The sequence below is a fragment of the Sardina pilchardus genome, chromosome 10 (genome assembly GCF_963854185.1).
Source record: "Sardina pilchardus chromosome 10, fSarPil1.1, whole genome shotgun sequence".
In the NCBI taxonomy this organism is placed as follows: Eukaryota; Metazoa; Chordata; class Actinopteri; order Clupeiformes; family Clupeidae; genus Sardina; species Sardina pilchardus.
The window spans coordinates 4,333,278-4,355,219 of record NC_085003.1 but is presented as its reverse complement, the minus strand read 5'-3'; the positions used below and the strand labels follow the sequence as shown (position 1 = coordinate 4,355,219).

Below are 21,942 nucleotides of genomic sequence, written 5' to 3'. Positions count from 1 at the left end.
TATATATAGGCTATAGTAGCCTATAAAACAACAATAGGCCTACTATACAGTCTCTTCTAACACTTTTTTTTTTTTTTTTTTTAAATGTCCAGGTCTTTGTAGCCTACGCCGTGATATTTTATCAACACTGTGATAGCCAGTCCATATTGACTTCTAAATGACTTACACATCCTATTCATAGGCCTATGCCCATAGGATGAAAGAAGAATGAATCTGTATCTCATTATCAGACTGGCATTACAACTAACCTTTGAGAAGGTCTGCATGCTAAGGCTACCTTTAATGCTCTCTGTGGCAGGACATGATTCACTTTCAGGTTTGATAGAACACAAAATGTACAAAGAAAGTTAAGGCTATTTGACATTTATACTAACTGACCGATTTCCTTTTTATTTGTTTTCTTGATGTATTTTACCCATGTTGAGGAAAGAAAAACAAATTGCCTGTCAATCAAACTGCCTCAGCTGCTTCCAGAAAAACGGAATTGGGGACGAACTAAAGTCAGCCAAAAGGCCTGTGCCTATGATGTTACTATTTCAGCTTCCCTCTCTGCAGCCAATGCCATAATACTAAAATATCCCAAAAGGTTAGCCACTGGAGGAATATGAACAGTACAAAATAAATTAACAAACAGCAGTGAAGAGGCTGATGGCTGATGATTTTTTAAAAAACATTATTTAACTTATTTTACTTTAATGTTTATTTATTCAAATCTTTTTTTGAATTGAAAGTTTGTGTTTGTTCACATGCACAGGATGGTGTGGTGACAGTCAATTTCCTTTGGGATTAGTAAAGTATTTGTTATTCTTAGTCTTATTTCAATCAGGAGCCAAAGAATTCTGTCCAAAGTTTGTGTGTCAATTTGTAGTACTGATGTTTTCAGCATCCCATGTTCCCAAATAAACATAGATGAATCACAATTTTATCATTTAAAAAGTCTATTTCAGGGGGGAAAAGTAAATCGTCCAGATCCTAGTGTAACTATTGATATTGTGACACAAGAAATGGCACAAATATAGTTCTTTCCCATCTAAAGATGATGAAAATCCAGATACAAGTCAGACGTTGAACTATTCTGTCTTTCTTTTGGCTTGAAAAATTATGATTGCATATGCATAAAACAACATTTTTAGAATGGCTAATAAACAGGTGTACAAAGACTGCTGGACATAGATACAATAAAAACCTACATTTCAATATTAGTCTTCGCTGCATCTGTACATTTAGTCTTATCTAAGTACTGGAGTGCTAGATAATGACTTAACGCAAACAATATCTTACAACCAAATTGTAAAAATCACATAGCATGAACAACTATCTCATCAAACCCAACAATAGGGAGTTGCTTACATGGTTACCAGTGTCATACATGAAAACTATGTTCCACAAATCTGTATTTTCACATATATTACAGTAATGTTGCACCTCCTAGTTTGGTGTCTGACTTAAGCTTAAACCGTCTTTTTAAGACATTGTATTAAACATATAGATAAGGAGACATGAATGCTACTTTAAACTAAAAACATAAGAACAGTCCCAGAGTTTGAGATATTCATCACCATTCAGCAGCACAGAAGTTGAACTTCTTAGAAATGGCATAGCTATCTAATTAACATCTTTCCTTTCTCATCTAAGACAGATGTTTACATAATCATGCCACCAATGTACGCCATCAGCAAATTTGTGTTCTTAAATTCATTTTCCCTCTGTCACATTTCCATTACAGTACCGTTAGACAATGAAAGTATGAATATATGTTTGTAAAGTACTGTCATCAAATTAAAATTATGGAAAGCAGGCTCTACCCTTAAACCACAATCAAAGATTTCCATAACAGATAAATATAACTGGACATGGCACAGAAAAGCGTTTTTTTTTAGTTTTTTTTTTTGCCCGAAAACAGTAAATCATTAACATCCATCCAGACAGATGATCCAGGGGTGGAGTCACAAAACTATTTTAGTGGAGGGGTACCCATCTTTCAATTAGTCTGCTTTCTTTGGTGGTTTCTGGCTTCTGAGAGCAGTCCAGACATTGGTCAGTACTTCTGTGTAGAGGAGGGTACCCAGGAACACCACCCCTGTGCCCACCCAGTGCCAGACAGTGAAGGGGTTCCGGAAGTACAAGATTGAGATGATGAGACTGACGAACTTCCGCAGTGTTACAACCAGTGTGACTGTGAGTGAGGCACACTCCGTGGTCAGGATGAACACTCCCCGTATGCACACATATCTGATTCAGCAGGTTAAAGGCTTACTCACAGTTTACCAAAGAGGAGAGTCTACAAATCTACAAATCAAGCACTTAGGTACTACGGACCACATTTGAGCTTTAGTGCAATGGCTAATTCTGTAGCTCTAAGCATTCTCTATTATCCGAGTGGGCCTTACAAATGTAACTTTTATAATATTTTGATATGATTTGTGCAATATTTCAGTAAAATGTTTGAAGGATACTGAGTTATGACATTCATCAGCAGATACAGCCACATCACTGGAACAGCTTGTCCAATCAAGGGGACCTCCACGGGAGCTGAAAGAGAATGTTTCAAATGTTTTCCATCAAAAATAATAATTTTAAAAGGAGGAAAGCCAAATATATATTCAATTAAATCATTCAACTAAATTAAGGGGAACTAATAGATCTGTATTTTGTGATAATCTTAAACAACACACCACTTTGATTGAAGAGTAAAGAATGGTTGTAGATGTCTGTAGACAAGAGCAAGAATCCTGGTAATGGAAGGCAATGCTGAAAGACAACAATGTACAGTACCAGCATATAAATGTGAGACCTGTGACCTGACCATGGATAGACATCTGCCAAGACTTTACTCAAACATTACACATTAAACAAAGCACTGAATGTGTCAATGGACTTTACTTTAACTTTGTAAGCGTTACTGAAGATAAAACACAGTGACATGGTAAGAATGCATGTATAAATACAGCACTCACATTATAGAAAAGGGCCTCTTTGGAGTGCTTCCCATACTGCTTATACAGTGTCTCCTGGAAAATTCCCATCCGAGCAGACATGAGCAGGGCAAAGGTCAACATAGCAATGCCTGAAGATGGAATTAATAACACATTACTCTTTTTAGACTTACACTTATTTGTGCCTTCCGGTAAAGTGATTTTGCACAGGTTACATTGATGACTAAACCTCATCCAAAAAGCTCCTTCACACTGGACTTTTTTTCCCAGAAGTCTTTTCTGAAACCCAAAACAGGTTAGCCAGTGGTATGCCATTTGCCATAGAGGCCCCCATCTTACAGCCGGTGCAACGTGGGGCCAAGCGTGATGCAAGTCTTGCACCTAACTTACACCCAAGGTAGTGATTTATTTTCTGCATGCGCTCCAGTTCTATTGACAATTGCGCCCACAGGCGTATCAATTACAAAAATAGGTGTGATCAGGCACATGATCCAAAAATCACTATCTTAAACCCACTAAAAAATCATTATGCAACTGACAAGAAAAATCTGGTCTAAAGCAAAAAGCTATTTTGGAGGCACACTGTCAGGAAATGTGAGCAGCCCCCAGCAGTGAGTCCCAGGCAATGACTCGTCCATAGGATGAATATCTTTAAGATTTTTATACAGTCATTGGAACATTATTGAGGTGTTGCTTTTTTTCAGGCTATGTTTTCGATAGTAACCCCTTGTCAGTCAGTCAATAGTGTAAAACTGATTTGTCATAGCCTATGAGACCACGGGGAACTTAGTTTCAGTTTAGATGAGTTAAAATAATAGGCGAGTGCAGCTGTATGAAGACAATGCTCGGCTAGGCACACAAACGTTTTAGTAAAGCAAGGTTTAGTGTAATTCTGGTGTTGCATCCACAGTCTGGCGTGCAAGCAGATTCCTTCAGATGGCTGCCTGCTAAAATACCAAAGTATGTGATTTACCAACGCATTTGATGTTGCACTCGTTGCTCTTAAAGCAATTAAGAGTTTTTTGTACCTTAAAATAATGTTTCCAAATCATTTCAGTGGTTTATCAACTCGTAACAGGGTGAACGACACTTCATTCGCTTCACGACCCTCAATCGGCTATAACCGCACTATGTAAGTTTACCAGATTGGGGAGCGGATCTGTAGTTCGATGGAATGAGACATAGGAAACTACAAATCTGACTTGCTTCGATGTCGCAATATCATACTTTCATAAAATCATGCAACATACCATACCTTGTCTGTGGACATTGTTATATGCAAAGCTGGTGCTGGATAAACAAATAGTGTGCGGGCGACAGAGGAAAAGTGCTTTGGTGTTGCTTTAAGGGAATGACAAAAGTCACTCTCATTGGTTTAATGATTGCCCAAAACACACCCACGACTGATTAAGAAACATAAGAACAACCCTTTTGAACAATGCGTCTGACATCTGGCAAACTTATTACACAAAGATAGCGATTTTGGACTGGCCACACCCTAAATGTATTAAACTCGTCTGCTTCAGACCGTGCATTTCAGATTGCTAAAAGGGGCCCAGAATTCTTTAATACCAGAATGAAAAATCTGATTACATAACTAATTACAAGTAAGGCAGTGGCTGGGGGGTGGTCAGAATTAGTGTGACACAGCAAAGTAAAATAACCCAGCATTGATCACCATACAGAAGTTTCATTAACCTACCCAAAAGCCACCACATGAAGGCATAAACACTTTCGTCTTCTGTGCCCTTCTCTACGTTCTGAAAAAAAAGGGGTTTTCGGTCACTAATGGAAAATGAAATTATTCCCAATCAGTCCACTATTGCCAAGAAAGATGTAAGGAGCTCACCACTTGTTTAGCAGACATGATGGTACAGATGCAGATTCCAACTGATACCAGAATAATTGAAACATATTTACTTGCTGTGTATCTACATGAGATAAAGTAAGAGTTAAAAGGCAGATTTGTGTGGTTACAGCTACAAAAAAGCATAAATGGCTTATAAACTTACCTTTTTTTCAGAATTATGATACCAAGAATCATGTTGGCTATCAAAGAGCCCTGATAAAATAAACATTATAGGATTTACTGTAACATGAAATGCTGTGAAAAGCACACAACTTAATCAACCTGATAAAAGCAAATACTCACAGATCTGAAAATCATGTGAAGGGGCATGGCAATGTTGAAGTTGAGAGCGTAATTATTAATGACGCTGACAGTGAAGAACATGGTCACCATGATGACATAATTACTAGGGCGAGAAACAGAAAATCATAATTGGTGTGAGTGAGAGAGAGTGTGTGCGTACGTGTGTGCGTGTGTGTCTTTCTCTGTGTGAGCTCTCTCTCTCTCTCTCTCTCTCTCTCTCTCTGTAGGAGTGTAGTGTTAAAATAAGAGGGGTGGGTAAACTATGAATCCTGTGATTACAGTGGACTGCACCATGCATGGTTATTGTTCAATGTTTATAATAATATAAACCTACCAGTGGTATTAAGTAGTTCCTATGTTGATGAGTGTGTAGCCTACATGTTGTGAATGTGGATAATACAGTGTGGTTTTTGTGGTGAATAAACTATTTAAGAGTAGAATCAGCTCTTCTCCTCAGCCCTGTGTGTGTGTGTGTGTGTGTGTGTGTGTGTGTGTGTGTGTGTGTGTGTGTGTGTGTGTGTGTGTGTGTGTGTGCACTGATTCAGCAGCAGATAATGAAAACCAACGACCAACCTCATAGGGATAGCAGGTTTCTTTCTCCCAAAATTCGTTTCAAATATGAACCCTTCGAGGGCAATGAATGCAAACTGAGCGAAGGTGACAATGTTTCCACATCCTGGGAAATCCCTGTATAAATTGTTCACACATTATTTCCACATTAGGTTAGAATACCACCATAAAGACACAAAAGAGGACAGCTATCCCTTCACCAAACAATATTTTCCCAAAGCAGAAGCCTAGCCTTCATGTTGTACACTTACACAAGATGTTCGTTTTAAGGCAATGTTATCTTTAGCCTGGTCAGAACAGCTATGCCTAGAACTTGAGTCGCAAAGTTGCAAACCACTCACCTTACTAAAAGTTCCAAAAATACCACGTTACTGCAACACCCAACGAAAACCAAAATGACTGCGACGGCTGGATTCATCTTTATCATTTACGCATAACCATATAGTATATTATTAAACTAACGAGGCACCGAGTTCAACGACAATTGTTCACAGACTGGGTTGTTTGACAGAGTAGGGACCGATTTCTTCAATGAAATGTGTATGCACCAAGGGGGCAGGCATATTCCCGGAAGTAGAAACACGAAATGAGCTGGTGATCAACACTCTGCTAACTCCCTTGGACGGCCATAGACTTTCAGATTTTTGCGATCCCATAACTTCATGTAACATGTGCCCTTTGTCTCCCTTATAGCTTCTGTGTATTCTATATAGGGTATCGAAGTCAAAATTAATTCACTGTTTCCCCGTATATTACGTTGGTTTCCCGTAAAGAAGTATTTTAGCATGTCGGTTGTAGGGAAGCTAACGTTCGACGTCACATTTCCCGTAATGTCTGGATCAGAAGCTCAGTGTTGGCTGTTAGAGCTATGTGTTAGAGCTCAGTCCAGCCTGCACGAAAACCATGACGGAAAGTCATTCACAAGATCAGTGAAAAAGCGTATAGCCCACGGTAGCCTACTGTTTGATAGGGTAAAGCATTACCTATAGGCAAGACAACATAATATTAATATTAAAAACGAACGTTGGAAAAGAAGACTCAAACTTTTTTCTCCTCCATTAATGTTTTGAAGATGATCATGTGTGGTAGTTTTCAACATGAACACGACATGATATCTTCTACTCTGCTTGATATAATGAATGTTCAACGTAATAAATACATACATAAATAAATGTTTAACTTTAATGACTGATCACTGTTTATTTATTACTAGAGCTTAGTAAATAGTAATAAGTGATAACAAATTCAGTAGTGTGTTGCCTCCACTGCGGAAATACTGCACTTACCTTTAACCTCTTAATGCAGATGGAGATTCTTGCCAAATTTTGAACGATTTGTTTTTATACAATAACAGTCATTATGCCAAGTTCCACGGGCAGCACAATGATCACTCAGGGCTTAAATTAAAGACACATGACATGGGCCAAGATATAGATTTACCTTCAGGATTTTATTTACTTCATGAAGTTTCTTTTTCACATTTTTCACAACATCATATACAAAAAATAAAAGTTGCCTATTGTTTTTGAGGTTTACTGTCGTAGAGTTTACAGTAGGCCTATGTGCAGGTCATGCATTTCCTGATTCATCATGGTCTTGGGAGGTACTGCACAACGTTTGGAGCAGACATATAGATGTATGTACTGTAGGTGCAACACAGCAATTCCTAATAGGTGCATTTAGGCATTCTCAAGTGTCCAAAACCTCTCAAAACTCCAAAAAACAAAAATGTGTCTGTCACTATTTATCTGTGTGTGTTGCTTTGATATTGTGTCACAGTACAGACACCCAGATAGCAATAGGTCAGTGGCCCACTGGCGGCCCACCAGCGGCAGAGTTGGCGGTCCAACGGCGGTACCCACCAGTGGCCCGCTGGAGTTTTGCTCATCGGTTCTCTAGCGGTCCACCGGCGGCTCAGAAGCGGCTCCGGATAAAGGGCCACCCTTTTGCCGCTTACTACCCACCAGCTTCTAATTGGCCTTATTTATGGCCTTAATAATTAAAAGTATGTACTAAAATATAGCAATAATACATTATAACACTTTCCATTTGCCCTCAATCAGAACAATTTACAATTATTTACAGGGCTTACCAAAGTTACCAAATTTACTAAGGTGAAGACAGTGCCTGCTGATGAGAAACCTATAAATGTATTCTGTAATTTAATAATCCAATATAAAAACATTTATCCTCAGCAACTATCACACAGACTCACCACACATAGTATTAGGTTCAATACATTTTGTTTATTTATTTCTTTTACATGCTCATTTACATGCTTTATTTCTTCTACATGCTTAAACAATTTATTGAAATTATTTTTAATAATGATATTAATATGCAACACACTCTTCAGGTGTAAGGACTTAAAAGCCACCTTTCCTGCTGCACCAGTCTAATTAATTTGGAGCGCCAGGGACCTCCTCAAAGCCCAGCCCAGCATCCTCTTAACAGCATCTCGGTGGTTTTCCCTCCCAAGTATGTTCACCTGAAATACAAAGACCAAAATTACAATGGCATAACTTCCAGTCAAACATCTTAGCTGTTTTCAGCTTAAGCTGTTTTGCTATTTCATGCACAACCATCAAATACAGAGGGTATATATGATGACAAAAAGTGACAACATGTCATGTATCAAGCACACAACGCTCCACTTGGGAATGAGATTCAAGTTTAACAACACTCAAGGAGTTGAATAACGTGGCTCTCAATATATGATGTCTTTTCCCCAAAAATGTAGTGGGGAAGGGAAAAGAGATGTGAAATGCGACAGTTGTAGTATTTTTGAATCAGTGAGTAAGTCCACATTAAAGCAAGGCAGAGCCACATTCATTACGAGAGCCAGGCTAGGACTTTTATGCCTACAATAATCACATGGCAAAACACTTAAAAAACAGACATACCAGTTGATTTTTCAGGTCCGCATCGGATGCAAGCCGCCTCTCCAACTCGTCCAGGTCCTCAACATTACTCAATGGCCTGTTGTTGTCCTCCACGAGGCCAAGATCCGCCACACCACCACCACCTAGCTTCTGCAGCATAGATGTGTTCACAGCCACCTGCTGCTTTACCCCAGCTCCTCCTCAATTGTTCGGAAGTGCTGCAGAACAAGTCTGTAAAAATCTATGAATCAAAAGGAATAGATTGGAATTGGCATGACACAAAAAATAAAGATGCAAAGAAGTTGTGACAGACATTCATGGCTTGTTTCTCCCTTGATATTGGTGCCAGATTAATGAAAATGCAGTTCTACCTTGCTGGGGTGTTATTGGCAGCGTTGTGAGCGAATTTGACGGAGGTGTAGGTCTGACTGGTAAACTCTGTTGAACAGATTAGAAATGAAAAGGCGTATTTAGTGAGATGATTACTGCAATGGCAGGGTTCATACAAAAAAATTGAGCTGAATTTACTACCTTTTCACTACCATCAACATGTTTTCTACTACAAAAGCAAAAGGTGAAGAGTAATTTAATGCAATACCTTTCCAAAACACAATAACACATTTAAGAACAGGATTTAACAATGAACCAAGCTACTGGCATTTGAACAGGGGTGTGTAGGCTGTCAATAGGCACTGTATTATGTATTTACCGGCATGGCTGGAGTTGATGAAGCTTGCTGGGTGGTGGTGCTGGCAAAGGTGTAGTGGTCTGACTGGTAAACTCTGTTGAACAGATTGGATATGAAAAGACGTGTTTAGTGAGATGATTACTGCAATGGTATGACACCTGGCACATGCTAACTAGCGCCTAAAGTACAAACACGTCTAAAGGATATTTCCACTTAATTTTCAGACAAACCAAGCAAGGGACCACATTTACAGACTCTACAAATACTAACCATGATATCCATGTTTTATTTAAATGACTTGAAAGAGATCGTCAGGTATAAATGCACCATACAGTAGTGGTCAGTTCATTCATTCAGATGCTGTTACATGCTAACTAGCGCCTAAAGTACAAACACTTCTAAAGGATATTTCTACTTAATTCTCAGACAAACTAGGCTAGGGACCACATGTACAGACCCTATAAATACTAACCATGATGTCCGTTTTTTATTCAAATGTCTTGAAAGAGATCGTCAGGTATAAATGCACCATGCTAGTGTGGCCAGTTCATTCATTCACATGCTGTTACATGCTAACTGGCGCCTAGAGTACAAACACTACTAAAGGATATAACACTTCTAATAATTTACAATCTACTGATAAATACTGATAAATACTGACGGTCGACATTACGATTGACGTTAGTGAAACTATAATGAACAGTAAAAAGTTAGCCTGTCTGCCTCTAACGGTTTTCTTTTGCTATCCACTTCAGACTTTAGCCATAGCTAGACTTTAGCGAGTCTAACGCTTTATTAATCTATTCGATGTAGGTTTTTAAAAACGTGATCATCGACTTAACAGTACAGAAATACCATTTTGCAAGAAATGAGTGATTCAGAAAAACACTAAAAATATGTTTAAAAAAGAATCAGATTGTACTTACAAGATCCAAGAAATCGTAGTCAGTCGAGGTCGAATGGCAAAATATCTGTATGAACATCTATCAGACGAGTTACAGCAATGTTCAGGGCGGCCAACGTCACAAAATGAGTTTGAGTCTGCGCAGTACGATGAACAGGAAACGATTTTTTGTTTCAGCCCCCTCTCATTGAGAACGACGGAGTCTGTTTGTCCATTTCTTTTAGGTCTATGGTATGCACCGCCGATGCTGCCTCCTCCTTCCGGGTCTGTACTCCGGCATTATGGGAATAGTAGTTCATTTCTGTTGTTTCTCCTAATAGTCTACGGTGATGTTTGGGGACATGAAACACATTTCCCAAGTCGACTGACCAAGATATCAGAGGGTATGTTCCATGTAAACTAAAATAACTAGAATAAATAGAATAACTAGAATAACTAGTTTCCACAAAACAAGTGTTTTAGCGAATGGTGTAGGGGAACCGGCCAAGTCATGTAGTAAGACATATAGCTACAAAGAAATGTTAGAAAACGCAGTTAATGTTATTTTAGGCGCTGACATAAATTATGATAGTAGGATTTACCATCCTGAGCTGCCATACGACTGCGCACTCTGGAGAAGCCTGAACGCACAGATTTTCACATCCACGCAGGCGCTAAGAATTTCGCTGGTTGCTACTACTAGCCAGAAGACGTGGCGGTAATAGTTGCAAAGCACAAGCAATCATAACGTTTGTTGAGAGGACCAGTTCAATCGGAAAAATGATTTCGCTGACGGATTCTCAGAGTAAGATAAACTTCTATTTGAGGTCATATTATTGCTACCAGTGTGGGGTTCCGGCATTCCCAAGATTAAATGTTTGGCATCAGTGGGTAATCAGGAAAAGTAGCATATAGCTAGCTAGCTGAATGAAAGAAAGGCCTAAATAGGCTAACATACTGTTTACAGTGAGTGACACTCATAGTTAAGAATGATTATTGCCCCGTTTGTTTGTTAAAAGCTCACGATTCCCGATGACAAAACTCTTGAAGTGTTGCCTCTAGTTATGAGTGGAACACTTAAAATATACAGTACATCTCCCTGCGGCATGCTCCTGCTTAATAGCGTTAGCGTTGTTAGCAAAGCTTCTTCCAAACTTTTCATTCAAGTCATGCCATATCTAAGCTTTTTCTTCTGTCGCCTCAGAAATTGGAATGGGCCTAACAGGATTCGGCGTGTTTTTCCTCTTCTTTGGAATGATCCTGTTCTTCGATAAAGCCCTCCTTGCCATAGGAAATGTAAGTGTAACCCTAACGTTGAGTCTTTAAAATGATACAGTACTTATTTCAAGCTATCGATACATTGAAACTTTCATGTCATTTGCAAGCCTGAGATAGGAGATGACCTGTTTTTGACTCTGTGTGTGTGTGTGTGTGTCTGTGTCTGTGTCTGTAGATATTATTTGTCACAGGTTTATCATTTGTCATCGGCCTGGAGCGCACCTTCAGATTCTTCTTCCAAAGGCATAAAGCAAAAGCCACCAGTTTCTTCCTAGGGGGTGTGTTTGTTGTATTGATCGGTTGGCCTATTGTTGGTGTGGTTTTCGAGACCTATGGCTTCTTTCTGTTATTCAGGTACGTTTTGGATGCCTATGCTCCCAAGCTACTGAACATGGGGTATTTTGAATGATTTGAAGCTGCCCAGTGAAACTACACAATCTTTCTACATTACTGAAGCATTACTGCATTTAGATTGGGGGTTTATTAGATTATGTAATTATTTAATAGATTGGATTATCATTTGGCCATTCTATTATCTAAAAAACGGTGGGTCTTTGTTGCATGTGACCAAAAGTCTAAAAGTTCTCATTGGTCACACATGTGCGCCTTAATGTTGCCAGTCTGTGTGCATACATATGTATGAAGGATTATTTTTTCACCAGTCATATTCTATAATAATTATTGAGGCAAAGCACGCTTTTCTGTCTCTTCGGGTGGCTCCACAAACCAGAGGTGTAGAGGTCCGGCTTCAGAAAGTAAATGTCCTGCGACATATCTGTTCCAACCATTCACTAAACCAGCTGGTTCTAACTGGCACCTCAGTCAGGTAGATCAACTAATTAGTGAAATCACCTCCACAGGTAGAACTAATACATGGTAGGACTTACTTTCTGAAGCTGGACTTTTACAACTCTGCCATAAACATTTGATTCCTCAGCAATTGCAATTCTGTGAGAAGCCCTTTGAAATCTATGATTTTGTGCTGGAAACGATATTGCATAATGTAAGATTAATATCCATACTCTCATTTGACGTTAGGCGTGAACACTTCGCCTGCATTGCGTCTGTGGAGCGGCTCCATTGCATGTTGATTTTCATTTCGGTACCCGTGTTGGGGTGGGGTGGCCAGACTCGGCCTCTCAGACTTCTGCTTGGGTCCCCAGACTCTACTATTATTGCACAGCTGTGAAACAGTTTGGGTGCATCTAAATGATATACGGTTCACCTAAGCAAAAAAAGTTAGGCACACTAGTGTACATGGCTTATTCTTTCATTGCCAAACTCTTACTGATGTGTGGTGAATGTAATGGCTGCTGTACGTCAGCCATGTGGGTGGTAGACATTAGAGCCCAACTGATATATATTCGGTGTGCCTATATTATTGGCCAAGATTAGCTATTTGTCGATCTATCAGTATCTGCGTTTATAATGGCTGATAACTACTTTAAAATGAAGTAAAGGAAAGTCAAATACTGATCTTCATCAGTAAAGCTCCTGACCTCCACAGACGCAATGCAGGCATGCCATGTATGCATGTATGCAGTGTATGACAGTATGGACGTTATCTTACATTATGCAATTTTCCTTTCCAATCACACAAAGTGTTTACGGTGTGTAAAAACACAAAAAATACTATTGTAAAGTGTTAAGTAAATACCTTGGAAGTTATCGTAGCAATAGTGTGTCACAAATACCTGACGTTATTATTCATAATTATTTAAGAATTTCCTGTATAAGAGCCTTACATATGGATACCAGATCGTTAGGCCTATTTAAACACAATGTCCCAACAGAAATTTTGAAAAACCTAAATATTAGAGTTTTTACATTGTGTTTGTTTAGAATGAATATAGGCTGATTCATCGTTTATTGAAATCCTCAAATATCAAAATCTGGTCATCTGGCCATATTGGTCAAGGTTTAGTAGATGGGTGGTGGCTAGTGAGATTCTGCCTTCACTGTAAAGCGATTCGGTGTCCTGAAAAGTGCAGTATTAATGCTATTAATGCTGTTTCTGTTTCTGTTTTCTAATGCACCAGTGTTGTATTTAGACCCCTTATATTTGACCACTTCCAAATATCAGTAGGATACACAGGGTTTTTCAGTTATGTTGTATTTTTGTGCAAATTCACTTGTCATGAATGTGCAAAATATATGCTGTACATATCAGGGTTATCAAGAGTCTGGTGCCTCAATACCTGCCTCACTTCTTATCCAACGAATCATAGAACTGTCGGTTATGGTAGCACATGTCCCCACTTAAGCTCTCCTTACTGACGTTTTTGAACATACCACTTTTACATGCAAGTCTTTGAAATGACATCTTGTGTCACAGAGCAGTTGCACTACAGGTTTTGTGTTGTGTGTCGTGGTTGAACACCTTTCCCTTTCTCCTTTCCAGAGGGTTCTTTCCGGTTGCTGTTGGTTTCATTAGGAGGATACCCGTTCTGGGGTCTCTTCTCAACCTCCCAGGTATCAGTGGGGTGAGTTCCTCTGCCTGACCACAGTTACACTGACATTTGCTGCGTTTACATGAGAGCTTTAATTCCGAATAAAACCAAGTTAATTCGGAATAAAAGTTAATTCCGCTTTAATAGAGAACATGTAAATGCTTACTCCGCTTGAAAATGATTATTCGGAATTAAACTTAATTCCGAATTAAGTGGTTGGTTTATTCTGATGTTAAAGCGGAATTAACGCACTCCTTGATCATGTAAACCTTTATTCCGATTCAAGGTTTATTCCGTTTGTTTGGCGCATGCTCGTACAAGGAGGAAGAAGAAGCGCATGCTTGTTTCATTGCTAATTCGGCTCCGTCTTCTTCCCCCCTTCTCCGGCACTCTTCTCCTACTCAGCTAGCAAACGTGAAGCTTGACAATATTCTCGAGCTGCTGGTTAAATAGTAGGCCTATTATCAGAATTACTGCGAAAAACGTTTTCATTATGTTATTGCCCATGCTGTAACGTTAACCCGAGATGACAAAAAAGCCGCTAGCCAGCTAAAGTTTGTTTTCTTCCGGTAGACCTTAATTAGGCTGCGTTCATGCGCCGCCTGTCCAATCGGAACCCTTCCCGACCCCCAGACGTTCAGCGGAATACAATAAAGCGGAATTAACCTATGTTGCATGTAACAATTTGGAATTATTATTTCCATGTAAACTCGAAGGACAATATTTTAATTCCGAACTATTTGATTCTGAATAAACTACTTCGGAATTGAAAACATCATGTAAATGTGGCCAATGTGTGTTCACAGCAATTCATTTTGACATTTGATTTTCTTTTTTTCCCCTAGTTGGTTGATAAAGTTGGCGAGAGCAACACCATGGTATAACGGTAACTGATGGTCACAATGGACATTTGCTTGATCATTCCCTAACAATATTTATACTTCAACATTTTACATTTTAAATGTTACTTTACTGCCCACTGCCAACACTCCTTGAGGTGAATTTGGACAGTCAATTCAGACCTCTTTCCATCTGAAGGAAAGCATTTTTTTCCATCTGGCTACTGAAGTTACTGAAGTTTCCTTTCGACAAAGGAGATCATTTATTGCATGAAGTGCGTTGCCATGTCAGAAAAGACCAAGAAGATTTGGGGACTTTTCCAGCCCAATCCAGAGACAGGCTGTGCATCATGGTGTTAACGTGCCTCCGTCTGGTGGTTAACCAGGACAAAACCATGAGCACTCTGACTCGGCACCGTAGGATCTACCACTCCCCATTGTGTGTGCACAAACGTTGACGTGAAATGACCAAACTTTGGAGAAGTTCTTCAGAGAATCGCGTGTGTGAAAAAGCAGGCCGTTGTGTACAGTGCTGTGCTGATCTGATGGGAGGAGTCTTGTGAGTGTGTGTAATAAAAGGTTACTGATTTTTGTAAGGTTGCTTTAAGTGTTGATGGCTTTCTATCTACAGCTACATCTGGGGATAACACTACATGCCAACATTTTGGTAGTAAACAAGTTCAGTGACATTATGTAGAGCAAAACCAGAATTTTGAAATACATAACCCATTATTTATGAACTTTATTTTTTATTTTTTTACAAATAGTGAAAAAAATCTGTTACATGCCAACATGACCAATAAGGTAATAGGGCTCACTACGCCTACTTATAGGTTATGCACAAATAGCTTGTGCAGCAATGCAAATGTCACTAGGGTATAGACCATGACTGGTAACATGATACTGTCCATAATATGGTTGTGAAAACAAGCTTGCAAGCATGAGCCCAGGGGGATATTATGTATGCTATGACCACAGCAGTACACCAGGACTTTTTCTTGCCCTGTGTTTTCTACCGTGGAAGCGAACTTCACTTAATTCCTCAGGCACTCAGACAAACAACATTACTGATCATTTTGGTATTGTCATGTGTTACATTCTCTTTTACCAATGCAATGATACATATGACATGTATACATGCATCTGGGAATATTTTCTTGGCCATCTTTATTTGAATCTGACAGTGTTCTGAATGAAGAATGATATTTGTGCAAAACTGACTGTCTTTTGATATTTGTATGTCATACATGTTTAATGGAAACTGCTTGTGACTGAAATGCATAACACTGATAGGAACCACTCATTTTATATTGTTTTGTTGGACAGTTGTTCCATAGAGCTTGATGAGATGGACATGTTTACCTGGGGATGTTCAATAGGCCTCATTTGAGTGAGGGACCAGTTCAAAACATCTCTGATTTTTAATTACAAACCTGCAACATCTGTACTTTTTACAAGTCTGAACATTAAACATGTATGGAGTGAACTTTACTGTGTATGTGTTTTGCTGAGCAGTTAACAATGTTCAAAGCAGCCTCATTCTAATTCTGTGGCTACAAAATTAATTTAAATGGTCGACGAACTACATTTTTGATGCATTTGCATCTGCTCTGTAGCCAGTTAAAACAGGCCATTGTCATCTGCAGTTTCCATTTTATACCACAAACATTATCCCATAGAATCATGTCATGCTGTTAAGCATGCAATCGGTTGCTACAACTAGAATTTTGTCTATAAATTAAAGGAAAACCATTGATAAACTGTGACAGAGAAAGTAAGTTGTCCCCCCTTTCATCAGAAGTCCACCTAAGACCTCACAATGATAGCTAATCAAAGACGTCAATGGCAGTGAATGAGTTAATGATGTGGGCCCTTGGACTGTATTTTATCAATATTTAAAATGCTGAATACCACTAGGCTGAGGAAATTATATATTCATTTACCTTTTTGTTTTTAACTGAAACATTTTTTCTCATATGTTAGCCAGTCCCTTCCTCCAAGTAGCATGGTTTTAGTTTTAGTGTAAAACCACCAACAGGCCAGCTGATACTAATAAAAGCTTGCAAACATGTTAATGATGCCTTTTTGTAATATTGTGCTGTGAAGGCTTCTCTTATATTTGTGTGCAGTGATCAAAACCAAACAACGAAATTACCCTGGATATCTAGTGGGAACAACAGGTCTGTGTGTAAGTATCTGTTCTTGACAGGACGAAATGCCATCAAAAACACTAGAAATGAAAAATTAAATGAAATCATACCTCTTTTTATTCTAGCATTGAAGTATGGCAGCTCATAGAACCGTTGGGTAAAGTCCTGGTAACACTAATTAGGGACAGTGGCATTAAATTCACCAAGTTTCATGATGGCACCTCAAGCGCTCTAGCACCACCAATAGGCCAAATTTTAATGTGCATTCACGCACATAACTTTTGACTTGTTTGCCCGATTGTAACTTAATGTGTTTGGAATTAAAACAAACTAGTGATGTATTAATACTGTGGGAGTTCCAAAGGCTGGCACATGCCAACTAGGAACGTAAACTTAATCGATCTGGCCGCTATCTTGGATGTTGTCCGAAACGTGGAAACATTTTCAAAGGTGACTGATTTATCTGTTTGTCAAAAAAACTCGGCCCAAATGATCTTCAGACTAAGCCTTGTTGATTTTTTAAGCCATTTTCAAAAATGCTATCCCATCACAGCCAATCGAAATTGCCGCCAAAGAGGAAGTGACCTTATATCTCAGACAATCTTTTGTTGTTTGACATGAAACTTGAGTATGAGTGCTTGCAGCTAGCTACATGTCTGCATTTTCCCCCATAGTGGATATACTACAGAGCTTAGGTTTTTAAGGTTTATTCAAATATAAATCAGTTACACTGAAATGACTGAGACCTTAGAGAAAGGTTTTGACTTTGTAATGACATAATGAATTGGTAATATGTTAAATTACAAGTCTTTCAGGTCCCTCTGAATGTTCCACAATGTATCAGCACTCTTCTTCAGCTGGGCCATCTCATCCTCAGTCAGACTCATGTTGACAACACTGCTCACCCCATTGCTGTTCAGCACACAGGGCAGGCTCAGGTAAACCTCATCACCTATGCCAAACATGCCCTGCAAATCAGAAAGTTACAGGAGTCACCCACCTATACATTCACTAGTACATAAATGTGTTGGTCTATATGTGTCTGTGAAGTGGCTTGCCACAGCCTGTGCAGTAAGTGTCACTCCCGTAAAAGTACATTTACTGACCTTCACCATAGTTGACACTGGATGGATCCTATTCAGATTTTTCATTAGGCTCTCGATCAGGTCAGCTACACTTAGACCAATAGCCCAGTTGGTGTACCCCTTCAGTTTAATGACCTCATAGGCGCTGCAGGAAAAGGAGCCAACTGAGAATTCAACTGTGCCACCATAATGCAACTTTGTCATCCTTTCTGTGCACTGTATATAGCTTACCTGTCTACAACCCTCTTATGAGTATCCTTCCAGTTCTCCTTGTCATATTCCGTCCCAATGTCTGGATTGAGTTTCTGAAGACTCACCCCTGCTACATTTGCACCACTCCATACAGGCACTATAGGAAAACAATGGTCCATAAATATAAGACTATATGCTTGATCTGGGTTAAGGATATAAGTAAGGCCGCCCCCACAACCCAGGACACAAGCTGCACTTCATCATACATATTTCCTCCATCAAGGAAGTGATGTTTTCAGAGTTTTATTTGTCTGTATTGCTAGCAGGATTAAGGCCAGATTTCCATGATGGTGGGCGGGTCAAGGAAGAACTCATGAAATTGTGGTGGATAACACCTCATAATCATTAATATTGTGAGATAGAGCATTTGGCCCCAAGTGGAGGTCAGAGCCCTCCATGTGCAGCTCTAGTCTGACAAAAGGGGAAGAAAGAAAGGAAACACAACCTAAAAAGAACTGCTTTTGGGAGAAGACAAGAGATCCTGATAAAGCAACACTAAAGAGTTTTTTGCACCTTAAAATAATATTTCCGAAATCATTGCAGTGGTTTATCAACTTGTGACAAAGTGAAGGACACTTCTGCATTCGCTTTGTGGCTCTCTATTGGCTACAACCGCACTATGTAAGTTTACCAGATTGGGTAGCGGATCTGTAGTTTAATCGAATGAGACGTAAGAAACTACACATTTGACTTGCTTAGATGTCGCAATACATCATACTTTCATAAAATGTCAAAATAGTGTACAAATAGTATACTACAAATGGTGTGCGTGCAACAAAGGAAAAGTGTTTTAGTGTTGCATTAACAACATGTCAGAGCAGTCTTCCTATACAGTATGTGTGCTTTCGTTTACCACTGGAGTCTCCATGCTCTCCTAAAATCCAGCCGTTGAAGCTGCTTGGGTGGATGCCAAGCTTCTCAGCCATCAGGTAGCGGAAGCGGGCCGAGTCCAGGTTGGTGCCACTACCGATGACGCGGTGTTTGGGCAGACCACTCAACTTCCAGGTCACATAGGTTAAGACATCCACTACAGAAGGAAAGAGAACTTTCAGAAATATCTCCATGGTGATGGTGGGACGTTGTGTATCCAAATTCATAAATTGGAGGTACCCATCCAACCAGCACAATTATTGAACTTAAAGGTTGGCTTAGTAAATGGTAGTTTAAAATGTGCCATGACTCAGGCTATGGTCTAGCACGAGCATGTGTATGGATTGTACTAATGATGCTGTGTTAGACTGATTTGTGAACCTGGGTTGGAAACCACAATGAGGATGCAGTTGGGGCTGTATCTGACGATCTGAGGGATGATGTGTTTAAAGATGTTGACATTCCTCTGCACCAGATTCAGCCTGCTTTCCCCCTCTTGCTGACGCACACCGGCTGTGACCACAACGATCCGGGAGTGAGCAGTCACCGAGTAATCTAATGTTTTGGAGACATTAAGTAAAGCAGTTCTGAATGTTAGAATTTACAATGCACAACACTATTGATCTATAATATTGTGATCCAGTTGCCAAACCTCCCTCACCTTTGCCAGCAACTATCTTGGGTGTCTTTAAGAAGAGGCTACCGTGCTGGAGGTCCATCATTTCTCCTTTGAGTTTATCCTCCATCACATCCACCAAAGCTAACTCATCACAAAAGTCCTATTAACATATAGAGGAGAGAATGATTTTTGATATGCCCAGCTTTCTGAATGATTACCTTTGCAGTATAAAATGTCATCCAAAAAAAATCGAAATTATGAAAATATGAACTTCCACTGTATGTCACAGTTTGCCATATTATGAAGTCATCAATAGATGCAGTGTTTTTAGTAGTGACAGAAACTTGCCCGCAGTAGGATGCTGATGGCACAGGCCATTCCCACCTGGCCCACCCCGACCACGGTCACCTTGTTCCTGGGCGGCTCTGCTGGCCCTCTGAAGAGGGGCATAATGAGCTTCTGCAGGACTGAGGCCATGTCCAGAGCTGCAGCAAAACAGATTTTGCTAAGTAGTCTCCAATTGGCTGAGAGATCAAATGAATTAAGACCAATGTCCATTGCCAACCATGCACACACATTCATGCATTACATTTTGTACCATGCACACACAAACACAACACACTTTCGTGCATGGATTGATTGTTGTAGTTAATCATCTGCTAGTAGGGAAACCCTTGAGTTTAGACAATTGAGCAATATATTAATGAGAAAGCATCAACAATGCACTACTCAGACTATTATAAAACAAACATGCAGACGCTTAGCCCATACTTTCTCACGTGATACTCATAAGCCTGGTTAGACATGAAGTGTAAAAAGTACCATTCAAGTAGCCAGTATTGATAAATACAAAATGTTACCACATTTAAGATTTCATCTATTTAATCACACATATGCGTGTCTGCATACACCCAGGATACAAAGACATGCACTCACTCCCACGTAAAAACCCAAAGTAGGCAAGATCAGAATATGAATATTGTTAATTTATATAAGACAAGTAATGACATCAGAGTACTCGCTCAAATACTTGCTTTGATGGATGATGTGCCGGGCTGCCAGGTAAAGATACCACCAAGAAATCAACATGGCATGTCAGGACACGAGGGATGGAGAGAGGCAGGCAGTTCCCCTGCTGCGGTAGTCAGTGTAGCTCACTGAGGAACTGCACTGCAGTGCCCAACAGTGCCACTCCTGCCCATCCCAATCAGGGAGCGGAGCACCTGGTTCCGGCGGCGGCAGACACAGCATAGGGGGTATGACCTTAAAAAGAAATACACAACACCTCTTTTCCTCCTCCATCTCACCCCCTCCACCTCCACAATCATTTATTCCACAGCCAATGTCTGTCTACAGACAGGTAATTGGGTTAATCTAATCCCTTGACAACTTCAATCTGCTACATGTGCACCTGCATCCAAATGACTAATTCATGCCTGTTCTGTGTCAGGGTTGTATCCTGAACAAGCTGTTGAAAAGGACTAAAATTACATGTCTCTTTATGCACATTACAAATAACGAATGTCAAAAAATGCTAAAATGATAAATATTATGCTTAATATATTTTGATAATATTATCAACAGAAATCACACATCTTAGCAATTTTATTAGGCCATTATGTCTTGGATAACATTGCTGTTTGTCTCCACATTAAAAAAAAAAAACATGCACAGAGTGCTACTTAACTCCATTGATGATCTCAAGGTAATCCGTTTTGGAACCAGTCCCATTTTTAATACCCAAAAGCTAGGACGTGTATCAAGGGCAGGGAAAGTAAAAGCTTGTCATGTGCGCCTATGTATGTAGCCTATTTATTTGTTTGAAAAGGCCTTTTAAGCAAAGCTTTTTTGTTTTTCTCTTACACACAAGGATGAATAAGTAAATCCAAATCAGATTCAAATATTAAAATCCATTTAGACCATTGGACTAGTCAAACCTGTATGGAAAACGTCAACCTGTGTTTGATGTATGGCACATAGCCTGTAATTCAGCAGACCCAAATTCGTGTGTAGCCTATTTCAACTCCTCAAAATGTTATTCCAATTCAGTCTAATAATATCTGATCATGGAGTTTTACGACAAAGCAGATTAATTCTACTGTGTAATCGTCTTGAGATCCCTTGATGACATCTCACTGTAGCCTAGTAGTTAATTAGGATTGGGAACATGTCGAAGCTTCAGCAGTGCTGCACTAGATTGCTCTGAAGACTGGATTTCAAAGTTGCTGTTTCCTTCCACATTTCCAACACAAAAGTAAGTGGAAGTTTTTAACGTTTTTTGTGAAGGA

At 39.5% G+C, this 21,942-nt stretch overlaps 3 protein-coding genes and 1 long non-coding RNA gene across 4 annotated transcripts; 1 reads left to right on the top strand and 3 right to left on the bottom strand.

Moving 5' to 3' along the window:
• Window positions 1–682: 682 nt before the first annotated feature.
• slc35b4 (solute carrier family 35 member B4) lies at window positions 683–6,176 on the bottom strand. Its single transcript, XM_062547007.1, has 10 exons — window positions 6,000–6,176; window positions 5,662–5,775; window positions 5,089–5,191; window positions 4,949–4,998; window positions 4,786–4,867; window positions 4,639–4,696; window positions 2,958–3,067; window positions 2,676–2,751; window positions 2,457–2,532; window positions 683–2,232 (listed from the first exon to the last, which is right to left on the bottom strand). Exons 1-10 carry the CDS (start codon window positions 6,083–6,085, stop codon window positions 1,986–1,988), a joined length of 1,002 nt encoding a protein of 333 aa, XP_062402991.1. The 5' UTR covers window positions 6,086–6,176; the 3' UTR covers window positions 683–1,985.
• A 1,916-nt stretch (window positions 6,177–8,092) lies between these two features.
• LOC134094102 (uncharacterized) lies at window positions 8,093–10,101 on the bottom strand. Its single transcript, XR_009940421.1, has 4 exons — window positions 9,250–10,101; window positions 8,912–8,978; window positions 8,562–8,781; window positions 8,093–8,146 (listed from the first exon to the last, which is right to left on the bottom strand). It is a non-coding gene; the product is annotated as an uncharacterized LOC134094102 (long non-coding RNA).
• Window positions 10,102–10,810: 709 nt separating this feature from the next.
• Window positions 10,811–16,164, top strand: golt1bb (golgi transport 1Bb). The gene is made up of 5 exons (XM_062548149.1): window positions 10,811–10,916; window positions 11,316–11,407; window positions 11,565–11,743; window positions 13,791–13,872; window positions 14,685–16,164. The coding sequence occupies exons 1-5, from the start codon at window positions 10,892–10,894 to the stop codon at window positions 14,721–14,723; spliced, it is 417 nt and encodes a 138-aa protein (XP_062404133.1). The 5' UTR covers window positions 10,811–10,891; the 3' UTR covers window positions 14,724–16,164.
• A 1,361-nt stretch (window positions 16,165–17,525) lies between these two features.
• Window positions 17,526–20,917, bottom strand: ldhbb (lactate dehydrogenase Bb). The gene is made up of 8 exons (XM_062546863.1): window positions 20,689–20,917; window positions 20,003–20,139; window positions 19,697–19,814; window positions 19,417–19,590; window positions 19,019–19,192; window positions 18,145–18,262; window positions 17,935–18,058; window positions 17,526–17,796 (listed from the first exon to the last, which is right to left on the bottom strand). The coding sequence occupies exons 1-8, from the start codon at window positions 20,741–20,743 to the stop codon at window positions 17,629–17,631; spliced, it is 1,068 nt and encodes a 355-aa protein (XP_062402847.1). The 5' UTR covers window positions 20,744–20,917; the 3' UTR covers window positions 17,526–17,628.
• Window positions 20,918–21,942: the final 1,025 nt, after the last annotated feature.

Excerpts from the sequence above, each read along its gene's own strand:
- slc35b4 (XM_062547007.1), bottom strand. The coding sequence starts at position 6,085 with ATGATAAAGATGAATCCAGCCGTCGCAGTCATTTTGGTTTTCGTTGGG. Across the intron at positions 4,999-5,088 it reads TTCACATGATTTTCAGATCT|GGCTCTTTGATAGCCAACAT; the intron begins GTGAGTATTTGC and ends TTATTTTATCAG. Across the intron at positions 2,533-2,675 it reads TTTACTCTTCAATCAAAGTG|CTCCCGTGGAGGTCCCCTTG; the intron begins GTGTGTTGTTTA and ends ATTCTCTTTCAG.
- golt1bb (XM_062548149.1), top strand. The coding sequence starts at position 10,892 with ATGATTTCGCTGACGGATTCTCAGA. Across the intron at positions 10,917-11,315 it reads TTCGCTGACGGATTCTCAGA|AAATTGGAATGGGCCTAACA; the intron begins GTAAGATAAACT and ends CTGTCGCCTCAG. Across the intron at positions 11,408-11,564 it reads CCCTCCTTGCCATAGGAAAT|ATATTATTTGTCACAGGTTT; the intron begins GTAAGTGTAACC and ends CTGTGTCTGTAG.
- ldhbb (XM_062546863.1), bottom strand. The coding sequence starts at position 20,743 with ATGTTGATTTCTTGGTGGTATCTTTACCTGGCAGCCCGGCACATCATC. Across the intron at positions 19,591-19,696 it reads CAAGATAGTTGCTGGCAAAG|ATTACTCGGTGACTGCTCAC; the intron begins GTGAGGGAGGTT and ends CCAAAACATTAG. Across the intron at positions 18,059-18,144 it reads CATAAGAGGGTTGTAGACAG|CGCCTATGAGGTCATTAAAC; the intron begins GTAAGCTATATA and ends CTTTTCCTGCAG.